The sequence below is a fragment of the Lagopus leucura genome, unplaced genomic scaffold (genome assembly GCF_019238085.1).
Source record: "Lagopus leucura isolate 7727_CA_CO unplaced genomic scaffold, USGS_WTPT01 Super-Scaffold_100017, whole genome shotgun sequence".
In the NCBI taxonomy this organism is placed as follows: Eukaryota; Metazoa; Chordata; class Aves; order Galliformes; family Phasianidae; genus Lagopus; species Lagopus leucura.
Window position 1 is genome coordinate 3,574,804 of NW_024962271.1, and position 23,968 is coordinate 3,598,771.

Consider the following 23,968-nt stretch of genomic DNA (forward strand, 5'->3'; position numbering starts at 1 on the left):
TAACACTACAAACCTGTTACGTCTGGCAAGAGCACAGTGAAAGTGAAAGAGTATTGTAAGACCAAGTTCCAGGTGCTACAGATGCATTTAGCCTTTGGCTCATCAGTTTGAGAGCCACCTGTGGCAGCAGTGATCACCTAGAGGGACCAACAGTAAAAATCACATGGAGGTAATTGCTCCTTCTTCACAGCATACCCAACCTGTCAGACACTTCTGCCAAAAAGTGCAGACAAGAGAAATACCAAAGTGTCAAACCACTCCTGGGAAAGAGTTGCCCAGTTCACTCTTAGAAAATTAGGTTCTACCAAGATAGATTATAATCTACTACAGCATTTTATTATATAAGCAGTTTAAAATCTTTGCTAAGATTTTGTTCAAATGATCTGGGTACAGTAACCTCATTTTTTCACCACTTAATGCCTAACAACTTCTCACAACTGTCTCATGAATAACCAACTACGCACTTTCGATACACTGGGTACAGTATCGTAGACTAAGTGGTTCACTGGATTAACCTGATGACACAACAAAAAACTAAGCCATGAAAAAAAAAAAAAAAAATCCTTCTTTTGGGTAAACCAGTGGACATGACAGTCTGCAAGCACATTCTTTCCAAATCTGAAACAAGAGGAAAGATAATTCACATTTTACTGCAGTGCAGCATTAATGAATATCCCTTTTTAAACTTTCACACACACAGGAAAAATATACAGTGAATTTCTAAGCCTCTTTATGAACTTGTTGGCAATACTATTAATCAGTTCTTCCCTGTTCTCAATCTGGGAACTTAATTTCTCCTTTCCAAAAAGGCACTTCAGATTAATTTCCATTTGTTAATTTGGAACTGTCTTGAATTTAATGAGATCAATTCAAACTATGGAATTATCCACCAAGAGCTGCAGCTATCCACTTTTGCATCATATGCAAGCTATGCAAGTGAGCGCTGTTTTGCTGCCCAATTCATTAATGAAAAGCTGCCTAGAAGCCAGTCCAAGATAAACTTTATTTAATTAGAAAGATCTGTGACAATTTACAACAGGAGACTGATGAGTTCTTGGGAGCACAGAAAGCTTATAAAACACAGAGACTTGAGCCAGAAACTAGGTTTCTATTGGGGTGATCGTGTTTGTGATCTATTCAATAGTACCACTGGGTGCCCATTTCCATGGAAAACTCTAACAATGGAACTCTTTGAAAGAAGCATAACATAACTTAATGAGTTCAAATTAGACAAGCTTAAACTAGAAAATGAAAAATCAAACTGAAATGCCCAGCAATTTAAGCATGTGAATAAGTCAAGGAGAAGAGGTATTTGTTTTAGCTTTATAATATTTAAAGCATGTTCATGTTTTCATTTTAAAATTTGTTTACAAAAAAAATCTATTAAGATAGGCTATCTCACTTTCAAAACACCCTGGAGCAACAAAACTCAGAGCATAAGATGTAACTTCCATTATAGAAACAAGAGACACCAAGACAAATTTAGACCATTTTCTGCAATTACATACTTATGGTATTTAAGTCCAAGTAATTTTCTTCCATCTCTTTTAAAGCCATTCATTGTACCAAGCAGCTTTAATTACCTGGGTAATTCACTGCATGCACATGAATTCAGCTACAGTATGTGCAAAGATTTCCTCTGTTCCTAATTCTACTTTAAGTGTATTTAATTAGAATTTTTCATATAACTGAAGTAAGACACATTGTACCACAGCACTATTAGCTAACTGTATGCTTCCTGTTTTGCACAAAAGAAAACAATGCGTTCTTCACATCCTACCATATTACTAAAACTAGAGAAATGCCTGGAATATTTACTGTACTGTTATACAAAGACAGCCAGTTTAATTTGCTGGGTATGATGATGTTTAGCTAACCACATCCCATGTCACACTTTGCACAAAATAATAAATTCCATGTCATTCTCATTTACGGTTAATAACTTGATTATAAATTAAACTGAAAACGACTAAAATTGAACTAATTACAAACTCCAAATTCAGTTAATAATACCACTTTGATTTTTCTTGCAAAGCCAGTGACTAAAACCCTCCCTCTAGTACTTACTCCTCTTGGCTCCACCAGAGGATTATTCTTCACCCACAGGCAGACGCATTCTGAATCTTTCCACGAAATTAAGTGCTTAAAAACCCTCTGGTTGAATTTTTAACCAGCAGTCCCTCCTTCCATTCAAAATTCAGCCACAGGTCAAGTGGTGATGGATCCATCACCACAACATTTGTTATGTTCATATTATAAATTACTAACTCATTCATACACAAACTGTATTTAGAACAGTTAGATTTGTGCAAAGAGAGAAAAATAAATCCAGGTATCCCAAACCACACAATTACTCCAATTCAGCGACCAAATTATTAGCTTTGTTTGGGATTGCATATAACCATTATGACTTGGTCTTTCTTTCTCCTAGTTTGTGTGAAGCACAATCTTTCCAGACTGTCTACGGCATGAAAACTATCAAGAATAAGAGGCAACATGATGACTGCATCATAGAATTCACTAGGGATTAAGTTAGAACTACCTATTGAATTGCTCAGCCCTCTCAAGAGGGCAGCATTTTTAGATATGTCCTTAAAATAGATCTAAATAGTCTGAAAGCTCCTAATAAGCAGTGAAATTAATTAGCTTCACACTTTATCAAGTAACTAGGCAGGAGCTTAGAAAACTGCAATTTCAAACTAAAATTCCTGAAGTAAGATTTAGGAAGTATCTTGGTTTTCAAGCCCTTCTTATAGCTTTAGCTCTTTGTTTTTCCTGCAGAATTTAACCCTTCTTTCCTCCTTCAGTGTCACATGCATAACAGAAAGGGAGAGAAGCTTCTAAAATAGTGGAAAAGTTATCAACAGACTCATGCTGTTAAATCAAGTTTGCCAACACTATTTGTGCTTCAGCAAAATGGAGCAGTGTTTTCAACACACAGCAAACCATTTTAAAACCTAAGCCTCATACAGGGACTGAGTATTTTAAGTACAAAACCATTGAAGTTCTAGGAAGAGAAACCTTACTTGTCTGCAAGAAAATACATTAATCAAAATACATGTTCAATGTGGTTTCATACAACAAAGTTAAATCACAAATATAAAACAAACATTCAAGAAGAGTCATAGCAGGATAAATAAAAAGAGAAATTTACATAATTATGTTAAGGAAGTGCATTGTTGATGGAATAAAACAACCTCAATTCCACCCATAAGAGTAACTCACAGAGTTCAAAAGAACCCAAACACTTCTTAAAATAATTTCACTTGCAAAGTTAAAAACTTGAATATCCTTTCATAGAGAACATACTGCATCATCACCCATTACATATTATTCGTGAGTTTGTTATTTCAGGGGTTGTTGTTGCTGGGCTGGGCTTTGGTTCTTAGTGTTTTTGTTTGTTTATTTAAAAGCATGTAAAACCTCATTAAAAACACAGCTCATAAGAATGCACATGAACATTAAGGATTGCTGGTTACAAAAAACAAGGTAAATGCTTCCCAAAATGTGACAGGAGAACAATACATATGCTGGAAAGCAACCACATTATATTTAAATTTTAAATACAATATATTGTTCAGCAAACATTTTCTAAAACTAAGATAAACTTCAAGTGATTACTCCGGAAATTTTGAGAGGTATGAGCTTTCTGAGGTCACTGCTCCTGTTCCTTAACGAGTTCTAATTTGACACTCCGAAATGACAACCCTGTTTCAGAGCTACATTAAGTAAATACTATAGCACAGCTTTTCACATCAGCAGAGAACATTAAAGACTGATAGTAGAATTAATAAGAGCTACCTGAACAGTAAGTGTATGGGATTTCCTCCAGGCATTTAAAACCTTTCAGCCCTTTATTTACATCAAAGACTCAAGAACTAGCATCGGATTTCATTTTTCATAGTCTATGATTTTTCAACACCATACTCTCACTTTGTCTATCCACAATTGAGTTCTGTCAGTGAATTTGGGGACAGATTTTCAGCTAATGGTCTCAATTAATGAGCAGTATGCATTGTTCAATTAATGCCAACTCAACATAAGCCAAGTGAGTGTATGGGTCTGTCACACAGTACAACCTCCTCTATAAAACAAAGAAAATAATTCATTGAGTGGAAAAGTGATCTGATGATTTATTAATTAAGGGGCACTACAGAACCTACTTACCATTAGCTTGTAGAGGACTTTGTAAAGAATTTGCAGCAGGCATTTAAATGTTTGGAAGTAGCTTTTTTAGCATTTTTTTGTTTTGTTTTTATTCTAAACATAGATAGGAAATTTTGAATACACAAAAAGAAATTCAGAAACATTTCAGACAGCAAGACTTTCAGCTTCTCTGCCTTCTCTGAAACACTCCACAAAACACTGGATCTGTCACTTACAGCACACATGAACAGCAGAGTTGACATCTTTCTTTCCAAAAGCTCAGTCCTCTTATTTAAAAGCCTACAGGGTTTGTTTGCCTTTAGCTTCTTGAAAATGATTTCTTCCCTTCTCTCCATTGATAGAAGAGTTCTGGAGGCCCTGAGGTTCTTCCCATGTGCTGCAGTACCAATTTCAAGCTGTCACAACTCCAGCCTTCCTTGAGCCCTATGTCACAGGCCGTCTGAATGTAAACTACAAGGAATTCCAGAAGAAAGCCTTCTTACCTTCCACTACTGTAAACATAGCAAGATCAAATAAATGAACAAAATACTTATGGAATTGAAAGTGAAATGCATTAGCCTGTGCGTTACGTGTTCCTGGTCTTTCATAGCATAGCACGTTATTTATGGACTGCAGAAAAGTGAAAACCAACTAATTTTGTAAGCACAAACATTTTATCTCATTAAACATTTATATTATTTTCACAGCTTTGGCCAGTTTGTTTTTCCACTTACATTGTTCACAAACTTTCACGTTACATTCTAAATTGCAGTACACATCTTTCAAGTTCTTTATAAACAGATTTGCAAAGTGAAGTGCGTTAATTTTCAGAATCCACGTGTGATTTTTTTTTAAATATGTATATTTTTTAACACAATAAAGGCAATTCAAATCCAGTTTTACTACGAAGAAGAATAAATTGTGAGAAGGTTAAATACCGAGAACTTTGAACAAGTTATCTTTACAACCCATAATACAGCTCCTCTGCTGGTATCTCAGCAAACAAACTAGATGCTTTTGTCTTTTGAGATTTGATCAAGAAAACTATATATAAATGGAAAATACTTTTCTCCTATGCAGCCCTAGATTTACTTCAACTTGAAAGAGCTAAGTGTTACTGAAACAAACCCAATGTGCTCATGCAATAGACGGAATGAAACAGATTCAAACATGCCAAAGTGATGTGAATTTTGAAGTTACATAAACTTCTCTTCTGGTTGCATGCTGCAACAACAACATGTGATTTAGGGAAGAATCTTTTGCAATCAAGATCATCTTTGCCTGTGTTAGTAGCTTAAGGGCACCTCACATCGATTTGGAGTGATGGCAGCCATATGTAAATCATCACATTACCGAATTTTCAAAGCCCCAAAACCACCACGTATCAGAATCATTTGGCCACAACTGTACTGCTTCAATACAAGTATTTAGGATAAAGTTTTAGAGAGACACTATTAAAGTTGCTACAAATGAAAGCTTGCAAGCAAATAAAACACCAAAATACTAACAGACTAAGTTTTTTAAAAAGCAATTAACACGAAATATTAATACTACCTTTGCTTCAATGTATTTGCAGGCAATGGTAACAACACATACTGATTTCTTCATTTAGAAGTGTGATGTTATATGACAGGTAGATCTTCCTGCCTCTCCTTTTGTGTATGAATTGGACAAAGCTATTTTTCTTGGAGCCATAACCCGCTGAAAAAGCCAACCAAAATTAACAGGATGACTAACGGATTAAGTTCTGTTTTCCATCCAGCCAACTTACAAATATGAACTCATTACATACCATACTTTGCAATATACTGTTCTTGGCAATTAAAAAGTTATTCCCAATAAGAAGTGTATTGCCATTATCATTGGCAGAACTCAAGATACTTTGATCTGAAGGGATTATAACATTGGACAAACATGAAAAATGCTCTTATGTTGATGATATTTTTAAGATTTGTGACTCTGTTCCTCTAAAACAAATTTAAAAATCTATCATACGAGGCAAAGAAAGGTAACTGAATAACTGAAGACAAATAAAGCAAATAAAAAGTAATGACAAAGCGTAAACATTACAAATATGCCACAGCTAAGAGCCACAAAATTGGAGTCAGATCTGGTATCTACTGTTGTTCTACTGCTGAAAGACTGCTACCAATCCACTTCAAAAACTCAGCACACGAACACAGCAGGGACTTCAATCTCTTTAGCTCTGTTAAAACTTAATACTGACAGCTATATCAGCTATCAAAGGCCCAGTTTAGCTTAGATTCAAAACCACATTTCCTATCTCTCATGTTGTAAAGTGTTACAATTCAATGCATGTATTGCAGTAGCAGTCAAGGGTTCCAGTCCAGAACAGACTGTCCTGTGAAAGGTATACATATTGCATACAGACTCGAGTTCCCATAGGACCTTATTTTAGTTGTGTAAAAGTAATTCCCATAGACCACTAGACGTCTGTCCCTAAAATACAGGGAGACAGTGACGCTTAAAAAGCTGCAAATTTGAACAGACTTTGATGTTCTTAAACAAACTTCATTAAAACACAGTAGGAAACAAAGTCAAAACTGCATAGATCAATCAGATTTCTCAGTTGCTAGCTCTGTTAGGTGCCTGAACATTGGCAAGGAATTAGACAAAAGAGAAGGAGAATTGCAGGTTAAGAACTAACTGTGGAACCCCTTTTTATCTTTGATACCTGCTCCTTCCATCAGATGTACATCCGCTATCAGAAACCTCAAAGAGGACTCAGATACAAATTTTCCATTTCAACTAATGCCAAAACTGTGTCAATATTATACACTGCTATAAGAGAGAAGCCTCGGTCTTAATATCTGATCTTGCTTTTCATCTATTAAATGATAGGATCAAGCTTCTAGCAAACTCCAAACAATCTGCCTGAATACTTTTTCAGTGCCCAACAGAAGTTACCATACAGCAGCTTTTTTCCCACCTATTCTAAAACCATTTGCAGGCACTAACACAACTTGTCATACCTTAGCACTACATCTGCAACTGAAAATTGCTCTGTTTGAGCTTTTTCTTTACAGTGTTTCTCCAAGCATAGAATAAGTTCATGTTTTCTTTTGATTATCTATAAAAATGTCAGTGTGGCTTCCTGCAAGCAACTCAGCCAGTTTTGCCTGACATGAGTCAACTACTGCATTTAAAATGAATATATCAGAATTTAGGATTTGGCTTTATAATTCAAGGTTTTGTGAAAATATGGGTGGGTTTGGTTTGGTTTGTTTGTTTTTTCCGTTTTCATAAATTATTTCCTTTGTAACAGATAACATATCACAGAGGGAAAATAAGCATCTGAATATACAGCAACTCAGTGCACAACAACTGTCTAAGGTAAGAAAAAAAAAAAAACAACAAACTTTCTACCTGAAGTTCTACATATATTATTACCAAGGTTGAAGAACAAGTTGAATGTATTTTTACAAGAAACTTGAGCTAGCAACTTTGCCCTGAAATGAGAAGTTATTTTAGTGCAACTTATAGTCTCAATTTTAGTAAATGAAAAGCTAAAATTCCTCTTCTCAGAATTACATCTGTTTATATTCATAAGGGACAAACAAAATATTTTGTTAAACTACAGTTATGTTAATACACTCCTTTTGTTCTTAATGCAAAATGAACACTTTCAAACTAAGCTTAACTAAAATCTAGAGTACCGAAAAGTAAAAAACCTGCTCAGTGTAAATTAACATCAAAGCAGCATCTCAAAAAATACCTAGATCAGAACTGAGTCATCAAATTTGACACAGCACTTACAGCACGTGATTTCACAGTAAGCAACCATTTCTGAATGTTTAGTCACTAAGGGATAAGCGACCAGGTTTTAATTCAAACAAAAATCAGTCTATTTAGGAGTACCATTACATAAATGTATTATTAAGGAAACAAATAAATTTCTCGTGCATGTTATTGTAGCTTCATATATATTTTATAATAAGGCTGACGGAAGCTAAAGAGAAGCAGCAGCAACAAAACTCATAACACTCACAGACATAGTAAAGCATTAAGGATTAACTAACATCAGCAGCAAGTATCAAAGGCCAGTCATAAAAAGACTCAAGTTTCTAGCTAATCCAATGGAAACTATTCAGGAGTGTGTAAGAAGTGCCATCATGAAAGCGCTCATAACAGGGTCTATTAAAAATCCAGATCAGATACTCAGGATCAGCTAGGCTTTCAATGCTGTTTTAAGGGGCATATACTTCCTTCATCTTACCCCCAAAAAGCTTTGTGGGGCTCTCTTCCCCACCACTGCTATTTTTAAAACACCTTCTCACACGAACCTTCTCAGACAGCTGAAAAAAGGCCAGGGAATTTTAAAAAATATCTCTGACCGTCTCAAGCTTTTTTTTTTCTTTCATTTTTTAAAAATCACATTAAAAGACCACATTCGGAGCAGAGAGAAACAAGACTGGCAAACTCTCTTTCTCTAAAGCTGCTCTTTGCATCAGCAGTAGCTTTAGGCAACAAAACAGTTTTTCCCACCAAAGCAAAAATGGAGAAAAAAGCCAGAAGTTTTTTAGCTACTTTTCCAGTACACTTCTGTTCTATAAGCCAACAGTATCATAGCTTTCTGTACTGCTGAGCTGAGCCCTAATTAAACATAACAAAAAAATTAGTTGCATGTTTTGAATCTCCTTTTGGCAAGAACAACAGTGCAATGTTAATGTAAGAAGTAAATTTAATAAAGAGAAATATTTCATCCAAGGCAGAATAATTAAAAGACATACTGTGCTGTCAGCTAAAGCACTAGATCCTCCAAGCTTTAATCTCTAAGTTATTTCATGAGAAATACTCAATTGTATGTAAAGATACCGAAGAAGTACTGCAGCATAAACTGAACCAAACTGCTTTTCTTAAAACAAACTTGATATTTATTTAGATACGCAAACAGAACATATGCAAGACAAATAAATAATAAACCAAGTTTCTGTCCTGAATAGTTCACAGTTTAGGTCAACGAAAGTGTGTTTAGATCAAACACATGCAGCTAGGTGCTGTTCTGAAGAGCTCACATTGTGCTGTGGGGAAAAAGGAACAGATAAGCAGGCTGAACAGTACAACACTGTTGATTTCTGGCAGTCATTACCCAAATCTGTCTTCAGGGAAAATGAGGTAATACAATTTGTTCAGTTAAGCAACTGAAGATTTTAATACAAGAGTAATTTCAGGATCCTACGGAAAGCACTGAATACAGGAAGGATGCAGTTTCTCATTCATTCTGGTGCAAGCAAATGAAAGGAGACAGCCAGAAAAGGGAAAGATAAGAGACATAGAGGTTTGGAAATTTAAAGTCCTGTGTAATTTCTTTAAAATTCTACTTTTTCTGGATTAGATGGTATTCATAATGGGTACAGACCTCCTAAGGTTCAAAATTGGCAAACCTTTTGGGTATGTTTTAAACTATGAAGAAAAGAGGGAGATGGAAAGCTGTTATGTAACTCAAATGATCCATCACGTTTCCAACATAGAAAGTAAGGCAGAAGATGGAGTTCTGAAACAAAAAATGAAGAGCAAGACGAGTATTAACAAAAAATTAACACAAAAGAAAGAAGAATGGAAAACAAGAATTAGAAATCATTAAATTGTAGCGTAAGGCCATGTGCAGAAAAATTTATTTATTTTAAGTCCTCTTCACCTCAGCTTCCAGCACATGAAAATACATCAAGTGTACTCTCCCATATTTGCTTAGATGACCACATTTATGGCCTGCCTGCTAACAGCTGGAATACTGGCAACCCACACAGAAGCTGAAGGACTTCTGACTGAATCATCTTTGAAGTCACGTTTTCGTTCATCTACCAAAAACTTCAACCTCACTAGTTTGGGGAAGGGAGTGTTAAATCCAAAAATGCCTAAGTATAAAAAAAATTAATATCTAAAATAGGAAGAACTGCCAGGAGAAAGAGCATACTTGACATTTTCAAAAACCCACTGTTTTTCAGACATAAGTCATACATTATGACATCGTTGTAAGCAGGTAGAAAGCATAATTGTTACCTATAGCTAGCAAGAATCAAACTGAATAGCGCACTGAAGATCATCCAGAAACCAGCCTGCCCAGTTCCTGCTTCAGGAATCCAGCCTGCTTTTTCTACGACATGCTCCCTAGGTAAATAACTCTGTGAGCATAGCGTCTACGAAGTGATACGTATTCATCAAATTACATCACATACCATTACTAAGCATAACTCTGCCTTACACTGCAAACACAACTTTTTGTTGTCCTTAAGTGTTTAGCAGATAGAAGGCCCAATCAATATCCCTTTGATCACAGATTAGATTGAAAAATATATACAGTTAAGACATCTTCTCAATCTTCATTCGCTCAGGATGCTTAAAGTGTGCTGCCAAGCAGGTCACGAGCATTTTCACATTTCTCTAAGGTAGAAAATAACTCAAATTTACCTTTGGCATTAAAAAAAATCATTCAACAAGATTTATACCTCTCAGCAAGTGCTTGCAGCTGGATTTAGACCCAAACAAATAAGGAACTTTTCCAAAAACGCTTTCTTTATTCATTTCTAGTAGTCATATTTTCTATTCTATATGCCTTAACTACACATTCCACTGAAGAATGGGACTAGTTCTCAAGTACACTTTTTTAACACAGAACAGAACAATTCCCATTTTGAACTGGAAAGTGGATATGGACATAATCTCTACGCTTTGATCAATTACTGCAGCCATATATTGCTATAAATATAAAACAAGATTAATTATGCATTTCCCAAAATCCCAAGTAGCACACTTAATGTCTGTAACGGAAGCAAGAGACACTTCTCATGCTTGCCAGCAGCAGAAGAGCATAACCAAAAACTCTCAAGGCTTCTGGATCTGTGAATATACAATATTGCATTGTTCTCATTTACTTGGCTGTACTGCAAGTCAACGATAGATCCTTCGTACAAGCTTTTAAACAAGCAGTGATTTTTTGCCTAAAGGCAGCTTTTTGACTATCAGCACAAACAAAAAATGCCCAACAAGTTTTATAATTTCAAGTTTAGATAACAAAAATAAAGGAAATCCAATTAGAGAATCGGATACAGCTACTTAAACAATGAATAGCAAGTAGGCAACAAATACAGCCTCTGCAAAGATATTGTAACCTAGAAATTTGTTATTTCTTCAAGCAACACTGATTCCTCTGAACCTCAAGTCACAATACATGCAAATGATGGAAGTAAATATAATCAACACTGAACTGCGACAGTTGCTTGCCCACACACACCTACGAGAAAGTAAAAGGGCAAGGAGGACAAGAAAAAGAGTACCACATAGGAAGACTCCTGTTTTACAGATGTTGTTCTCCTGTAAAATGGATTCCAGAAAATATAAGCATGGGCATACAGTTCCATCCCATCCTTTGCTGAAAAGGTTCTATTACAAGAAGTAATCATTATTGAACCTTTTTGTTCAGATGCAATTTCTTACACGTTACAACAAGTTTCACGTGCATTGTGAATTTCAGGCAAGGTTGATGAAGTTCAATAACTTGGCTAACCAACCATGTGTATTACTCATTACAGAAGTAATAAATAGATTCATCAAAATGGGCATGAAAAGCAGTATGAACATCTGACACCATTTTCAGCTTACTCAATAAGAAAAATAAATTATGTAAGTCCAAGAGGACTTTTTAATATTTACAGTAGGTAACAAGTAGACAGTAGCAGCCTTATGTGAAACAGAGCAATACCAGTATTCCACAATACTAAGCCAGAGTAAAACTAGAGCAGTGGTACTCATGAAAAAATTAATCACTGTGACCGACCATAAACCATAGAACTCACACCATAATTTAAAAGAATCCCCCTTCAGAGATTATTCAGAGCTTAGAAAATTAGCTTTTAGTAGTTTAATTGTTCAAAACACATCAAGACTAATGTGACTGACAGCTACTAACATTCAGCAAAAGAATGACTTAGGAGGTCCATCCCGCAGGCACTTTCCCTTTGTTACACCATGCTTTTCCATACTGATTACGCACATAATGTACACCAGTAACAAATAAAAAATCCAAAGAAAATACGTCATGCCTGCAAGCAGCAGCCTCGGCTAGATAACAACGGTACTCACATTCCCCAAAAGCTTTGGTACAACAAAATTCATGCCCACTAGTAAGTACTGGACTTCTGTGAAAAGCAACACTTTAAAAAAAATTGGTAAAGTATGCTTGGATTTTTAAGATGTATTAAAAAAAATTAAAACTCTTTTGTAGAGGCTTATATTTTATAGTACAGGTACTTCTGTGGTTTAAGATAATCCATGCTGAGTTTGGTCAACACGCATGGATCACAGCAGCTTATGTATCAGCCAGTGATTCTGCCAGGACAAAGCATGCACACAACCCAGCTGCACCCAGGCCAACAAGGCTTTTCTGCTAAGGTTCACAAAGGAAAAACTACAATATACATCAAAGAACAACTCTCTCGTGCTTCCAGAAGCCCAGTAAATACAAAACTAACCCATTAAAATAATCTCAGGAATAGCTAGGATACATCCAAGAAAAATAATTCAAAGTTAAACATAATATTACATATATTTTATATATATATATATACACACTATATGTCTGTCTGTCTCACAATAAGCCCTGAAATCAAACACAATTAACATCCACTTCTGTTCTCCCATGTGAGATACTTCCAGCATGAAAATGTACAAGCATGCAAAGGCTGTAATAATTCATCTAATGCAACAGCTTACGCTGGTTAATTGACAACACAAGATCTACTTCCTTAGCAAAACCCCTGTTCTTTCCTTCTCTCTGCACTTCACTCTACAACATATGCAGAGAGCCTTCTTAGGTTGCAATTTATTAATCTGCACAAATTGATAAATTTGTCTTTGAATCATTCAAACTGTTTTCATTAAATAGAAAAAAAAGATTAATAGATGTGAGAAAAAGACCATTCAAGAGGCATTGCCAGAAGTTTGCTCCACCACACTGCATCCCTTTTTTTCTGTTCTCATGAGGAAAAAAAAAAGTGATGCAAATAATAGGAAATTACTAGGAACCAAACTCCTTGCTATTTACTCTCTATTATAAGAAATACAAGAAAAGAGATTTATACTTAAGAAAACTTTGAACAAAGTCAACACATGAATAGAATGGAGAAAAATATTAAAGACCAAAGCCAGACAGATGTATTTTACCTTAGAAATTGTTTTGTCCAATACAAACTCTCCAACAAAAACAGGCTGCTTTTTTCAAGATGATAAAATTCAAGTGCTATAGCATGGGAAAGAATTCAAAAACCACGCATGGAACCATACCGTGAAACAGAAACAGAGCACTGTTTTGAGCAGCTCCTTTGTAGAAGTCCTGCCAATATTATAATTTTTAAACATCATTCCAACTGAAAACAAGGGATAGATAATATTTTAAAAAGTTTGTGCTTTCAAAGAGAAACATAATTTTTCAAGAACAAGGTGTGATACAGCTCAAAAATAGAGCTGAACTATTCCTCCCTGACAGATTCAAACACCAGCAGGCTTAGACCACCAAACGCCATGCGCTACAGCAAAAGACAAGGAACATACTTAAGACACTCAGACTAATACCATTAAAATGAAAGTCCTCAGTGGTATTTGCAAGGATCTGTTTTTATTCTTTCCATATGATCTCAGTTTGAGTCAAATTAGACCATTCAATGCGCTAATTAGGATTCAGCAAATGTTACCTACTTCGAAGAGGCTGATAAAAGCCAGCCTCAGAGAAATGCTACATTGTCCACAAGTCATCTCAGCAAGTTGTGCTACTAGAAGGATTCCTCACCTTCACAAAACTTTCCTCATTACAGGTACAGAGCAATTTTTGATCAACAACAACTCATCTCTCTCCACTCCCAATAGAGCACACTGGTAAAAACTCTCCAGCATGTGCTACAGACATTCAACCATCTCCACAAGAAGTTTAACTTCGCATCCCCTACACATATTAGCTTAAAAACCCATTACTGAATTAAGTACTCATCAACAAACGCTAACCACACCTGTAATGCCCTGCATGAGGAAGCTTTCTGAGTTTGGGGCAGGTGATACTGTGAAAGGCACATGATAAAACACACAGCCACGCAACCCATAGTTATCACTAAGGCACCAGCATGGGTGAATGAGATGTTATCACTTAACATCATCATCACAGTAGCACATAAGTAAATTATCAAGTTACCCATTGTCAAAATGGTACCTTCTACACTTTCAGTGCTCACAGGTGTCTGCGGAATTACACAAACTCACTGCAATTAATTATGACATTTGATAGAGGGAATACAGCTCAATAAATATGTTTACAGCACATTTCAAAAACTTCATAGGCTCTATTCTGTTCTGCTATTTGAACTAAAACATGAGTTATAAGTCTAATTCTCTTCCCCCTATAGCTGATATTGGATAATCAAGAATTAACTACATTTATTTAAAGGGATGAAATGGAAGTAACTTAAATCAATTTAAAAAGAAGGATTAAAAAAACAGATGCTAACTGCATTTTATCTTTCCACACAAAACATAATACACCAACAGAATCAAAAGTAAAAAGCTACAGGAGAGGAGTAAAACAGAAACTTCTGCTTTTACTATTTACAACTCAAGAGGTCAGTTATCCAAGAGATCCTAAGTTATAAAGCAGGCACTTATAGTAACTACATATCCCAGTCTTTGGCATCAGCACAATGAAAGCCGTTAATGTTGAAGTTTTGTCCAAAAAAATAAAAGAAATAAAGCTTCTCACACCAAAAGTATTTGGAGATTGAAAACTCATTGAAGAAGCGAGTGACTTTTTAAGAACTGATTAATAGCACTTTTATATAAAACTTTCCTCCTAGCTAAGACTTCATTTCATAACAATAAAAACATCAGGTGAGAGAATTCTATTTAACCAAAACAGTAACTGAAAGTTCTTGTGATTTTGCTTTTTTTGATTGTTTTTTTAAATACCATCTCTGATAAAGCATAATCAAGGAAAACATTAAAACAAATGGCATTATAACTGAAGTTTCTGGATTTTGTTCAGCATTTTAAAGAGTTATGCTGCTCGAAGCCAAAAATGTTTTACATTTTTTAGAGACAATTTGTGCTTCATCTGGGCATCCCTCAGAAAGGCAATTCAGAAATGTCTTTTGACCTTCACATAGCACAAAATGAAACATATTACACTAGCAGTTGATTGTGTTTGTGTTAGTTTGGATGTGATAATAAATGCAGTCTTGCAAAAAAATCTGGGAAACAGATTTTTAAAAGTCCTTCGTGGAACCTGTTTGACTGCACAGAACATACACATTTTGCCTCCATAATATACCACCATAGCACTTACAATTTGCTGCTCATTCATATTCTAACAGTCATAACAGGCTAAACACAACTTTACCTGGTACAGGAAATAGAATGTGTATTTCAAGGTCACGTCACTGTGTGAATCTTAAAACTACACAGCAGCATACACCATAAGGCACAGAATAACAAATTCACTACACTTCCCCTGATATTAAAAACAATTGTTCTTTAAAAAAGTAATTTTGAACAGTTGAAAGTGCAACACGGTTTACAAAATAAAGCTTAGATAACACCTGATGTATTTCTTAATTTTTTATTATTATTATTTAATCTTGCTCTGATAAGAATACACACACAACATTTCAGGAGCTTTTACCAAAAAGCAGCAAAAAGCACCTGGTTGCTTTTGTTCAACATTTCCAAAGAGCAACAGAGCCCTCTAGTGAAACAATCAGAAAGCGATATCGTATCCGTACAAGAAGCAGGCCAGAGAACTACTGCCTCTTCAACCTTCCAAAATTTAAAAATTTAAAAAAGAAAACAAAAAAAATGTTTCACTGATAACTCTTGATCTCCTATGAGCTCCTTGTACTGTAAGAACAAAGTAACTCTTTAGCCATCGTCAAGTCGCTAATGAAAATGAATTGCATATGTAATGAAAATTAATGGCATATGTATAATTCTGTATTTTCTAGCACAGGGAATAAGCTCCAAAATTGCTTAGACTATGCTCAAGGTAGTATTTCCACATTAGTATTTCCACATATTTACACATTCAAATTAGTATTTCCACATGGATGACTCAAGAACAGTACACAGACATACTAAAGCCCACACGGATCTCCACACTGGAATCCATTACACAACAGACACGTTCAAAGTATCTGTGTGACTTTTAGCAAGCTAACATAACAGACATAAACCCCAGAACTGCTTTCTTCTTAAGCCTTGCTCCAACAGCAACCAGTAAATAACATCCAACAAGAAGACTGGACCTACTGCAACACTAACTGCAACATGTTATGCATGAGCTGAATTATACAGGCCATAACACCATCTTAATCAAATATATTTACTACATCAGCTTCATAGTTCTGTACTCTCTATGTCCCAGCTTCATAAAGAAGTACATGCCTAAGGCTTATTTCATTAATACTTCAGCTTGTGGTATGCATTTGGTCTTGGTATGGTCTTTGGTATGCATCTGACATGGGGTAAAACTAAAAGTGTATGCAGTACACAGTAAGTCTGTGTCAGTAAACTGTAAGAGTGCATAAGCATAAACACACATGCACACACACAGGGCTGAACAGTACACAAACTCCTGTGTAAATGTGCTTACATGCATTAACTTTAAACTGAAAAAAAGAACAGGTCAAAAAAGAAAAGAAAAAAAAAAAAAATCACATGCATACTACCCAGCCAGCTGATGAATTAACAAAGAAAGCCAATAAACAACAATTCTTTGTTACTTCAGATGCTCATTTTACAACGTGTTCCTATAGTCAATAGTTTTGCCTGTGAACAAGACCTGATGCAAGGATAGCTTGCTTGTGATCACTCCAGACTATGAATTAAGGGAGAAACCAAGGAAAAAGCCTTGACCAAAGCATCATACACCTTGGATTAATCTTTCACCATCTATGAAACAACTTAGCTCATTCAGCAAGTCTGAGCAGCAGCTCTTCTCCTGATGAAGCTCTCATTCTTAAGTGTTCTGAAACTGCACAGTTGTACACAGAGCAAATTCTGCAGCTGGATACAGTTTCAAGACATTCTGTACTAAAAATGCAGAGTGTAAATCTTATAGGAAAAAACACAAACTTTTTGTGGATGCTTGCTGCACTAACTGCAATACTAATCTACAGGACTATAACAAGGACTACAAGATATGTGCACAAACTGCTAACTAAAAAAAAGCTTTAAATGTTCCATCTGGTACTTGTCAGATAACACTGCTTTTCCAGTGTTCTTGGATATATGTCAGTCAAGATCCTACTCTAAAAAGTTTGCATAAGAGTTTTCAATATTCACAAGGTCCCACCACGAAGAAAATGGAAAAAGTACAGTCCTCATAAGTGGGGAAAAAGTGTTATCTAGGATCTAGGTGAATCCTAAGTTTACCTAACATGTTCAAATCTGACACCAAACCACACTGATGGTTCTTGTACTTGTGGCTCCTCCTTTGCTGAGGGGAACTTCAAACAGCCTAGCAAGTTGGAGAAGGAATTCTCTTTCCTCAGAACAGCCCCAAGAGCCAAACTTCAGGACAAAAATAAAACAAAAGCAGCTATATAATAGCTGCTCTCAAATACTCACCAACTACAGGAATAACATTACCTAACAGATATTTAGACGGGACGCACGTCTAAAAGGATTTATGAACCAGCTAGAAAATACTAAGAGAACACAGACGTTCCTTTTTGCCTCAAACAATCAACCATTATAGAATTCTAACACAAGTTCATCATCAGGCAGAACATATCTCCAGAGATAAAGATCCCACAGTCTCTGCAGAAAATCTTTACCTGAGTTTACTTGTTGCCATTAGAAAGTTTTTCCTCAATATTTTGTCTGAACTCCCTTGCAGCATTACAAGCCTTATTCCTACTTATTCCTACGACACTAAAATACTTCCATCGATATTTACTAGACCAAAAAATCAGTTGCTTCAAAACTTTGTCATCCACGTGGCTCTCCTCTAAGCTCCACATACACTGCACTTCTATTACAAAAAGTACACAAGCCTGAACAAAGTTTACTGTCTAGAGGCTTTAGATCCACACGATGTGAAACACATTCAAATACCACAAGCATACAGATATTTAGAAAAACTCATTATAACAAATTAGCCTGTAAGACAAAGATTGTCACACTTTACTGTATGTGTAATGGCAACCTACCTATTCCCGAATTTGCTCCTGTGATTATAACCACTTTTCCACTCAAGTCACGACCCTGAAGTATTTCCATCGCAGTACTGTTACCATCATATTTTTGTCTAGTAGGTGGCTTTACTGGATTATCTTCAACTGTAAAGGCCAATCTCGGATCCAGATAGGTAGTTCTTTTGTTTATGTGGCTGTAAAAGAACAGAAAAATTACACCACTTTGACCATACTGTACTTGCATATAATTTTGTGTATTTCAACCACTGTTTTGTACTATTCCAGTTTATTATTTAAAAGCCCCAAAGTCATTTTTTCCCCACTTTTGTTAAAATTATGCTAATTATTTTACTAGCTCTTTTTCTGACAGTGGCAGTGTCCATGAGGAAACTGTATACAGATCCACTACAATTTGATTCTGGAGCTGACACTCACATATAAACAGTATTTTCTCACAGGAAAAAAAAGATTACACTATATAGGGAATACTACCTTCTATACAGAGCTCTTCAAAAGGGACCTGTACCACTGCCTTGAAGCAATATGCCAACAAGAAATATAGCTCAGTACTTTTTTTCTTTTTTTCCATTTCTCCTTCAAACAACTGAAAACAATTAACTTCATATTAGCTATGTTAATGGCTTTATTTGGTCAAGTTCACCTTCCTGTAACACAGGTTAGCTTTCTTCAGACAGTTATCAGGAAGAGCAGTAACTTTCAGTCTTCAGCCCTTTGTAACAGGACAAAGAAGCTATGTGATTTTGGCCTGTAAATATTCTTAATTCTGCCATGTCAGTCTAAGATAACTATTCCTTTTGATCCTGTTCCTGAAAATACACAGGAAGGAATTGTTCTCAGAAATCTTTTCCTGCTTCTGTGAACCTCTCTCTCTTAGCCTTCTGAAGTTCTACACTACCTTAATTCTCATCCACTTTTCTTTCAGTTCTTCAGACTGCAATGAATCAGAGGTGCAGCAATTTTGTTTCCATCTTTTATCTTCAAAGCAGCATTGTAACCAAGTCATGAAGTTACCATTATGTTTTTGAAGTCACATGTTGCTGGTCCTTGGAAGCAGCGAAATTGCTTCTGGTAAGTTCTTTGCCACACTAGGCAGAGTCATTAGGAATATCACTAACGACATACAGGAAAAAGCTGACTCATCCAACTGGTGACAGGGTCCCTAGCTACAAAACACTTCTTAAGAAGTGGCCTTCTTCCTGGAGACGTCCCCCTTTTGGAGGCTAGCCCTTAAATGAGCCCAGGATGGATCCCTTCCAGTCATATGGGAAGGGCAGGCGAATTGTTTGCACCTGTGCTTACTGGGCCAGCTACTCCTTCAACAGGTGCTCAATCACTAGTTCAGGTCATGGCATAACAGTTCTCTTGCACATGCAGAGTGTGTTGGTGAAGTTAAATAAACTGAATGCACCTACATAAACATTGCCTGAAGATCCATTGGCAATTTGTCACTTCAATCTGCCACCCAAGTTACTATTTCTACACACATGGAATTATTCAGTAAATCACAAATGTAAATTTAGAAGTTGCTAAATCCATAGTAATTACATACTGATTAAGTTTTATACATACTTTATAAGTTTTGCTTATAAATAGTGTCTCTGTATCATAACAAAAAAAGGCTACCCAGCCTAAAACAGCTGTTCTACTTCTCCATATTCTACATCTTTATAATACTTACTCTACGAAATAGACCTGTCCACTTTCATCAGTCTCCTGCTCCCATCCATACGGCAGACCTAGGAAAAACAAAAACATTACGTCCTTACAGGCATTTGAATACAATCAGATTCGAAGTTCCTGATTTCTCAAATAGATGTTGGCAACAGCTTGTGTTATTTCTGTAGGTAATTCAGGCTCCTGTTGCACTTAAATATTGGAACTTGAAAGGAGAGTTGCTTTCTTAATCACACACAATTTTTCTCTAAACTACAACCTAAAGAGCTTATACAATTGTAATGACCAGCATAGTAAGTAATTCTTCATACAGATTACATCATATTATAGCACAAAACAGCAAAATGTTACCATGGTTTCTAGTACATACATATACAGGTGTCTGTACACTTGTACACTAAACTGTATGGTTTAGTACCTAACCCTGATGAAGTAAATTGTCAAAACACTGAACTAAATGTAGGAAAAGTTATATACAACGTAACAGTTGGAAGACCAGAACCCTGGAGGAAGGAAGTATGGGATATGTTAGATCAAAGATGGAAAAAACAGACACTCAAGTACTGAACAGAGCATTTTCACAGCATTACTGAACATAGGTGAAACTGGTTGGTTATAATTGCATCAGTTCAAAATCTAGTAAGAACATTTAAGTTATAGTCCCATAAGCAAAACAAATATGGACTGTCAACACATTTTCCTTAGGGGCTTTAGTTCTTCTCCAGAATAACATAAGCAAAGTATAAGTCACAAAACCTCAACTGCATAGTAACAGCATCACCTGGTATGTTCTTTTACACTATGCTCCTTTTTCATTACCCAAACTAGGTATAACAGGGACTTTTATATTATTATCTATGTAGTATTAGTGTATTTAAAATATTAGAATTCTGCACCATTTATCCACTTACACAAAACATTTCAGATGAAAAGCTTTGTTTGCAATCTCTTTTTTTTAAAAAAACATTTAGTTAAGCTTTCTCTTCAAATATCCAGTCAGTCCTACTCAAAAATCCTACCAACGAATATAAGCTCTTCTTTTCTCCAAAGCCCATTCTAGCTCAGATAAGGTTAAGAGGTCATCATGAGGGTTTTTCCTGCTTCAATTCCCTGCTTCACAGAAGTATCCCTAAGTACACCACACAGAAGCTTCTGGGAAGATCTGATTCAAGGCCCTTGAGAAATCATATGGCTTTGGAAGAGCTCTGCAAGAATGGGTATCTTCTGTTCTGACACAAAAGTTCAACAGTTAGGGAAAATAAGAAAAAAGTGAGACTAATGCGACTTCCCTTTGTGCCAGAGATACGTGGATGGGCAGTTACAAATACTAAATACTGTATCTAAAAGACACTAGGACACAAGAATCCAAACTGAGAATCCAAGCCTGTGACAAGGCATTACTACAAATGCCTTCATTCTGGACTCAGTACTTTGTCTTTCTGGAACAATATAAGAAAGCCATACATCTGCAAAGCAAACCCTCTACACAGAAACAATCACATCAATCAGTAACACCCCATTGAAATCAGCTATATTTTCCAACCTCAGCTTGTCTAGGTGAGAGATCAATATAGCTCCTGCATAATCTTCAACTGATTTCTGTAACGTAATTTTACTTCATTACAAAAGTTTAACACAAACCTCCTGCTACACGTTTCCTCTTCCCAGACTTAGGATGTTCCCACTGTGTTTTTTCTTCCAGGTGACTGTAAGGAAAAAGAAAAAAAGTTTAAGTTTAAAAAAAAATTGTCTAATAATACTTCTTCTGGTAAAATTCAGCCTCAGGATGGGATCATTCTTAAAGAGTGCCCCGCTGAGAGCTGCTCAAGTTCCAAATAAAAACTGACAGTGTTATTGAGAGATACACAAATAATTGCTAGATCAAGTGCAACCAGCAACATGCACACCACATATGCAACTCTTCCTTCTTAAAAAACCACGCAGTTCACAGTGTTTTCTATTACAGAAACCACAGCTGGTGGTCTGAGATTCAGTAAGTGCCTGTTTGAGCAGCGCTCACACTTCAGGATGTTCTTATAGTACAGATAAATAAGATCCTGCTGTCTGATATGAATACATCACCACCTTATAACACCACTTAATATTTTGTTTATTTGTTAGGCTAAGTATCATAGCTTAAGAAATGCGTGCCCACCAAGCTTTGGTAACCAGCTAGGCACAGAACTGACTCATCGCAAAGAGCTTTAAAGGCCTTAAACCAAAATATTCCTATTCCAGTTTAAAGTTCGTGTTGTTAATGAGGCATGAAAACAGATGTCCAGAGTTTGCAGAACTAACACAGGTGTAGAGCATGCACTGAAAGCAGCAGTACTGCAACACTTCTTCATCCTAACTATGTTTTAGACGCACTGGGAAGCATTCTCAGCTAGTAAGGATGCATCACACCACTGATGTAAAGGGCATTACTTCAGTTTCACCACTGCTAACTAACTACATACAGCTGAATTAACTGCACAACAAGCACACATCCCAAGAAGGAGCATTTTATTATTCTGTAGGTTGGCCAGTTTCTGCAAGCCATTTATTTTTCAAAGAATTCTTGACATCAAAATAAACGTACAGGAGATGGACCCAAGACAAACAGACACCTACAAGTCCGCAGTGTTTATAAACAAGGCTTCAGATAAAAATACCTGAATTGGGAATCTGCATCACAGAGAACCATTAAGGGTGCAAAAGAACACTAAGATGGCCCAGCCCATCTCTAACGAACGCCCACTAACCTTGTCCCTCAGTGCCTCTCCTGCCCGGCTTCCAAACTCAGGGGATGAAGTCAGTTCAGCACAGGTCTGAGCTGTGCTGAGCCTACACGACACTTCCCCTCTTCCTGAGGAAGAGAGTAACCCTTTAAGGGCTAAGAGGCTTTAAGGCTACAGAAACCACCAAAGAGGAAAAAAGACACAAACGCAAACCCCAGTCAGTGAGCCGCCTTGCAGCACACCCCTTCTGTAAGCGGCGAGGACGCCGCAATCGTCAGTGACACAGCAGATGGTGCCAAACGCAAATCCGAGCCGCAGCACGCGGAAGAGCCCAAAGAGCGCGTTTATCGCGTTCAACTCGCAACGCGCGCGTTTCTCTCCTACTCCTGCACAGAGGAAAGCTAAAAAGCGAACTGCACCGCTGCACGCGGGACCTCCCGCACGCGGAACAGCCTCAGCGCGCGCCCTTCACACAGAGCGCGGCACGCGGCGGCCCCCGCACCCCGCGCTCCCGGGTCAGCACCGCTCGCTCCCCACAGAGGTTACCCGCGGGCACGGGGCTGCAAGCACGGCACGGCACGGCCCCCCCGCCTTACTTGGCGTAGTAAACCCAGCCGTCCTTGGTGGTGCGCTCCTCCCAGCCCGGCGGCAGCTCCTCCTCGCTATCCGTGTCCTCCAGCCCCGCGTACTTCAGCGCTGCCATCGGGACGGTCGCTCCGCACAGACCCGCACGGCTGCCGCCCGCCGGACCGCGGCCGCCCCCGCACCGCCTCTTCCGGCCGTCTCCGCCAATGGCGCGGCGGCGCGGCCCCAGAGCACCATGGGAAACGCAGTCCGAGGCGGCGGGAGCGCTCCTCAGGTGTGTCACTGAGCCGCTTTCTCCTACGGGACCGAGCTGACATCTTTAAGGACGGCACCAAAAAAAAACAAACTTAGGTATTGGGGGACTGAAGCGTTCGTAGAGAGGTATGAGCCCCACAAAGCTCCAGAAAGCAAGGAAAAAGGAACAACTCTTTAAGCTCTGTGCTGTTAGTGGAGGGTCACTGCGAGGATCGGAGCACTGCGCGCTGGTGAGTTGGGATTAGTATTTATTTCCATTTCATAGCTAATGTGCAGCACCCTGCTTGTGGCTATGACAGCTGACCACAGCCCTTGTCCGTTCCCGTTACTCAGTGCGCCCCCTGAACTGCTCCTGACCCCACACACACGCGCTGTCAT

At 37.3% G+C, this 23,968-nt stretch overlaps 1 protein-coding gene across 2 annotated transcripts in view; it reads right to left on the reverse strand.

Annotated features, from left to right (window-relative positions):
• WWOX (WW domain containing oxidoreductase) overlaps positions 1-23,499 on the reverse strand; it is a 469,077-nt gene extending 445,578 nt beyond the window's left edge. For both annotated transcript variants that reach the window (XM_042877217.1, XM_042877216.1), the window contains exons 1-4: positions 23,347-23,499; positions 21,672-21,736; positions 20,035-20,092; positions 18,351-18,529 (exon numbers count right to left, since the gene is read on the reverse strand). In XM_042877217.1, coding sequence (XP_042733151.1) covers positions 18,351-18,529; positions 20,035-20,092; positions 21,672-21,736; positions 23,347-23,453 — 409 coding nt within the window. In that variant the 5' untranslated portion in view covers positions 23,454-23,499. The remainder of the gene's footprint in view (positions 1-18,350; positions 18,530-20,034; positions 20,093-21,671; positions 21,737-23,346) is intronic.
• Positions 23,500-23,968: the final 469 nt, after the last annotated feature.